Source organism: Prorops nasuta, unplaced genomic scaffold, assembly GCF_024137725.1.
Source record: "Prorops nasuta isolate Cenicafe-Biocafe unplaced genomic scaffold, Cenicafe_Pnas_1.2 PNAS00014, whole genome shotgun sequence".
In the NCBI taxonomy this organism is placed as follows: domain Eukaryota; kingdom Metazoa; phylum Arthropoda; class Insecta; order Hymenoptera; family Bethylidae; genus Prorops; species Prorops nasuta.
In genome coordinates this window covers 4,361,921-4,365,272 of record NW_027116811.1, presented here as the reverse complement: position 1 = coordinate 4,365,272, position 3,352 = coordinate 4,361,921, and the positions used below count along the sequence as shown (strand labels likewise).

General features: G+C 34.6%; 1 protein-coding gene across 4 annotated transcripts; it reads left to right on the top strand.

Moving 5' to 3' along the window:
- The first annotated feature begins 209 nt into the window (after positions 1-209).
- LOC136778363 (lipid storage droplets surface-binding protein 2-like) lies at positions 210-2,826 on the top strand. 4 transcript variants are annotated; one of them, XR_010823410.1, is made up of 5 exons: positions 259-581; positions 849-1,224; positions 1,290-1,575; positions 1,653-2,191; positions 2,343-2,826. XR_010823410.1 is itself a non-coding variant. In XM_066735146.1 (4 exons), the coding sequence occupies exons 2-4, from the start codon at positions 919-921 to the stop codon at positions 1,904-1,906; spliced, it is 831 nt and encodes a 276-aa protein (XP_066591243.1). In that variant the 5' UTR covers positions 210-581; positions 849-918; the 3' UTR covers positions 1,907-2,826. The 4 variants fall into 4 exon arrangements, 3 of the variants coding, with proteins under 3 accessions (XP_066591243.1, XP_066591242.1, XP_066591241.1); XM_066735146.1 differs by having other exon boundaries at positions 210-581; positions 1,668-2,826; XM_066735145.1 differs by having other exon boundaries at positions 255-671; positions 1,653-2,826.
- The last annotated feature ends 526 nt before the right edge of the window (positions 2,827-3,352 follow it).

Below are 3,352 nucleotides of genomic sequence, written 5' to 3'. Positions count from 1 at the left end.
GTCTTGAGTTGCTGATGGTGAGGGACTTTATAACGTGGTTCCTAAATCCATCAGGGGACGCCATATATGCTGGTCATTGTATGTATGTAGTATGTACATACATACAGACTCAACCTGATTGGTATATAAGTTTCAGTTTCGCCAATCAGAAAATCAGATGCGAGCGCTCAGTGAGCGCTTACTGATTGGTTAAGTTTCTGAACACTCCTAATTGTAAAAACCGTATGTCATAAACTTTGGGAATGCATGCCTCTGTCAGTAAAGTAGAATTCTGTTTTTGACGAAAGTGCAGACAACAGACTACCGGTTTTTCAGTGATAATAGCCGGGGTTTCTCTTGTATCGCCTTAATGCTTACGCCAATTACGTCTGCGTCTGCCCCTGCGAACTACGCCTGAGTTGCAAAAAATGACAGGGGTGATTTGATCTTACAAAAGGAATAGTATAAATATATAAATATTTCTTCGATGTAGTTCCTTATTATCGGGGTAAACAAATTCTGTATTGGAGTGAGTCAGGGATCAAGGTACAAGAGCTACAAGCCAGAAAACAAGCGTATTGTATCACGCACTGTCATATTGGGTAAGTAAGTGACTGAACTGGTTTTCTTTGTTGTGATATGTCTAATGACACTTGTCGTGTCAACTTATTTGATCTTATTTATCTCCAAACGTAAGTTTAATAAATATTATTGATTGTACACTTGTTTTAGCAATATTTTCATTATTGTAAAATTTATTATTTATTATCTGTTTCCAATAATGACCACAGATTCATGTTTTTAAAATTAAATTTATTATTTGCATTTGCCCCCTTATAACTGGTAAGAGTTTGTTATTATCTTTTCAGATAGTCTTGCTGCAGACGATCAATGAGGAACTATAGTTTATAGCAACAAGCTTATACGTAATTGTGAAAAATGGAGGCAGATAATTATTCCGAGCAATTTTACAGAATTCAGTCTATAAATCGTGCTCTTCAAATACCAAGCGTAAACTATTTGTGGGACAAGTCAACAGAGGTTTATTGCCGTATGAAAGGAGCTAACACATTTGTAAATTGGGCTTTCGATACTGTTGAACATGTTGTAAATATAATGATTGAAAAATCTTTACCGGTTGCAAGATTAATGGAAAAACCAATTTATACGCTTGACAAAACTCTGTGCCAGGGACTTGACTTTGTAGATGTAAAATTACCTATTATAAAAGAGGAATCTAAGCAAGTTAGTTGTAACATTATACTTTTGCTTTTAGCTCGGTACTATCTACAATGTTATATCTGTTGCAGATATTTGATAGAACTAAGTCAATTGTATCTAAACGGTTAGCACCTGCAGTGCAAACCTTCATTGACTTTAAACAGGAAACGAAACAGAGAGTAAGAATTATAACACTCCTGACTTACTACAAGGTGCACTACTTAAGAATTTACAGCTGGCAGCAAGCTGATAAAGTTATGTCCACCGAAACAGGTATTAATATTTTGAAGACTGTAGATAATACTACAGACTTGGCAGAATTAATGCTGGACAAATACTTGCCTCTGGATCAAGATGACGACTTCAGTGATACAGGTAAAATATCTAATTATTTAATCACAATATAAAGATGGATGGAGCTTGTTAAGAACTAAATTGTATGTTTTTGAAAGACTGTGACTTTTTAGAGCATTTGTGCAGCGAACAGTGCAAGCTTCATCACACTGTTGAAAGATTGAGCGAATTTAGCAGCCGCGCCTCCCGACGAATTTATTTTGCTCTGACAGAAAGACTTCAGCATATGTATAAAATAGAAATTCTTATTCTTATATTGCATGCGCTGATTGTGATTCAAGCAATGAAATTTCTGGAAACTGTACTGACTTTTATTTTTAAGCTCTTCAGTGACTTTTTGTTCTTATCCTAGATATAAGCTGTGATATTTGTTGTTTTTTATTTTTATGTAAAATTTACATTTTTGCGAGACGTTTTGTTGCAATATTCGCTTTGGTTCTTTTTTGAACTTAAATATTAAAGAAGTATAACACATTAGCAAAGTTTAAAATGACATTTTTTTTTATTTAAAATAGGTCGCAAAAGAAGGAATGTTGCGATGTCTGAATACTTACCATAATTCATTGAGCAATCTTGTCTCGAGTTATGCAATCTTAATAACAATATTTTCAGTAACACAAAAACCAGTGTATACATGGTGAGATTTTAAATTACGTATTTTTACGTTCGTTTAGAATACTCAAATGAGAGTACGAACATATAATTGGCGTTTTTTTATACAAGATATTTATTTAACCGAACAACGCATTTAATGCGACATGTGCCTAACTTAATAACTATTGTTGTAGGTATAAGAATGATTATGAACAAAGTAACCCGACGAAAAGCTAAAAAAAAGAAATGTTTTTTTTTCTCTATCGGATTACAAAGTCGAGATATTTTTGTAATCGTTGACATATATATCATTATATTCATTATTACAATACGAGAAATGCTAATCAATGCGTTAATGACGAAATATAAAAACATGTAGTACTTATAAGTGACTTATAATGTATCTAATATGAAATACTTGTGTTCTTAACTCGTGAAGGTGGTTTAAGTTAGATAAGTAAACGCTTTCTTGTATCTGCAAATAGATCTGTACCTGTCCTCTAGGCGATACATATATATTAAAAACAAAATCATTGTTAATCACCCGCAAGTTTCTCGAACACTCTGTGCAATTTCCGTTGTAAGATCCTGCAGTAAAATTAGCGATTTTTGATGAGTTACGATTGGAAGACAAAGCTAAATTGTTTATTCAGTCCAATAAATATATTTCCGACTTTCTATTCATTTTCACTTTAACTACAATGCGTGAACTTCATAGTCTCCAGTCGGTTCTCCGAGTAAAAAAAAAAATTGAATAGCTGTGAAAGCTCTGCTGGTAAGATGTTGAAATAAAAGAAATTTCGGAGGCTACAAGGTGTGTCTCTCGTAAACAGTTTCTCGCCAAAGGCTCAATAGGTCGGTGGTTTAGAAACTATAATATATGTTGAAGGGGAACGGTACTGCTGCTGGCTATAGAAGCTTTAGGCTTCTAAAAGATCTATGGCAGGACAGCAGATAAGCTATGCCTCATAAGCGGTGATGTTATCTACGTAAAAGCAGCGGGTCAATGGCTTCTTCGACGCATCCTGCCTAGCCCAACTTTCAGCACTGTACTCCAGAACCACGAAACTTTTTCCACTTTTACCAAACTGTCCGTTTTTCTTCCGCAGATCCTTATCGTCTTTATAGCTATGCTGTTTCACGCCGTTTTCCCGTTCATCTTTTTTGTTTCACGCGTTTCATCTGCCTCGGTAAACTTTCTATA

Bases quoted from the DNA above. Each gene is read 5' to 3' on its own strand.
- LOC136778363 (XM_066735145.1), top strand. From the start codon at position 919: ATGGAGGCAGATAATTATTCCGAGCAATTTTACAGAATTCAGTCTATA. The intron at 1,225-1,289 runs GTTAGTTGTAAC...TATCTGTTGCAG, and splicing joins TAAAAGAGGAATCTAAGCAA to ATATTTGATAGAACTAAGTC. The intron at 1,576-1,652 runs GTAAAATATCTA...TGTTTTTGAAAG, and splicing joins TGACGACTTCAGTGATACAG to ACTGTGACTTTTTAGAGCAT.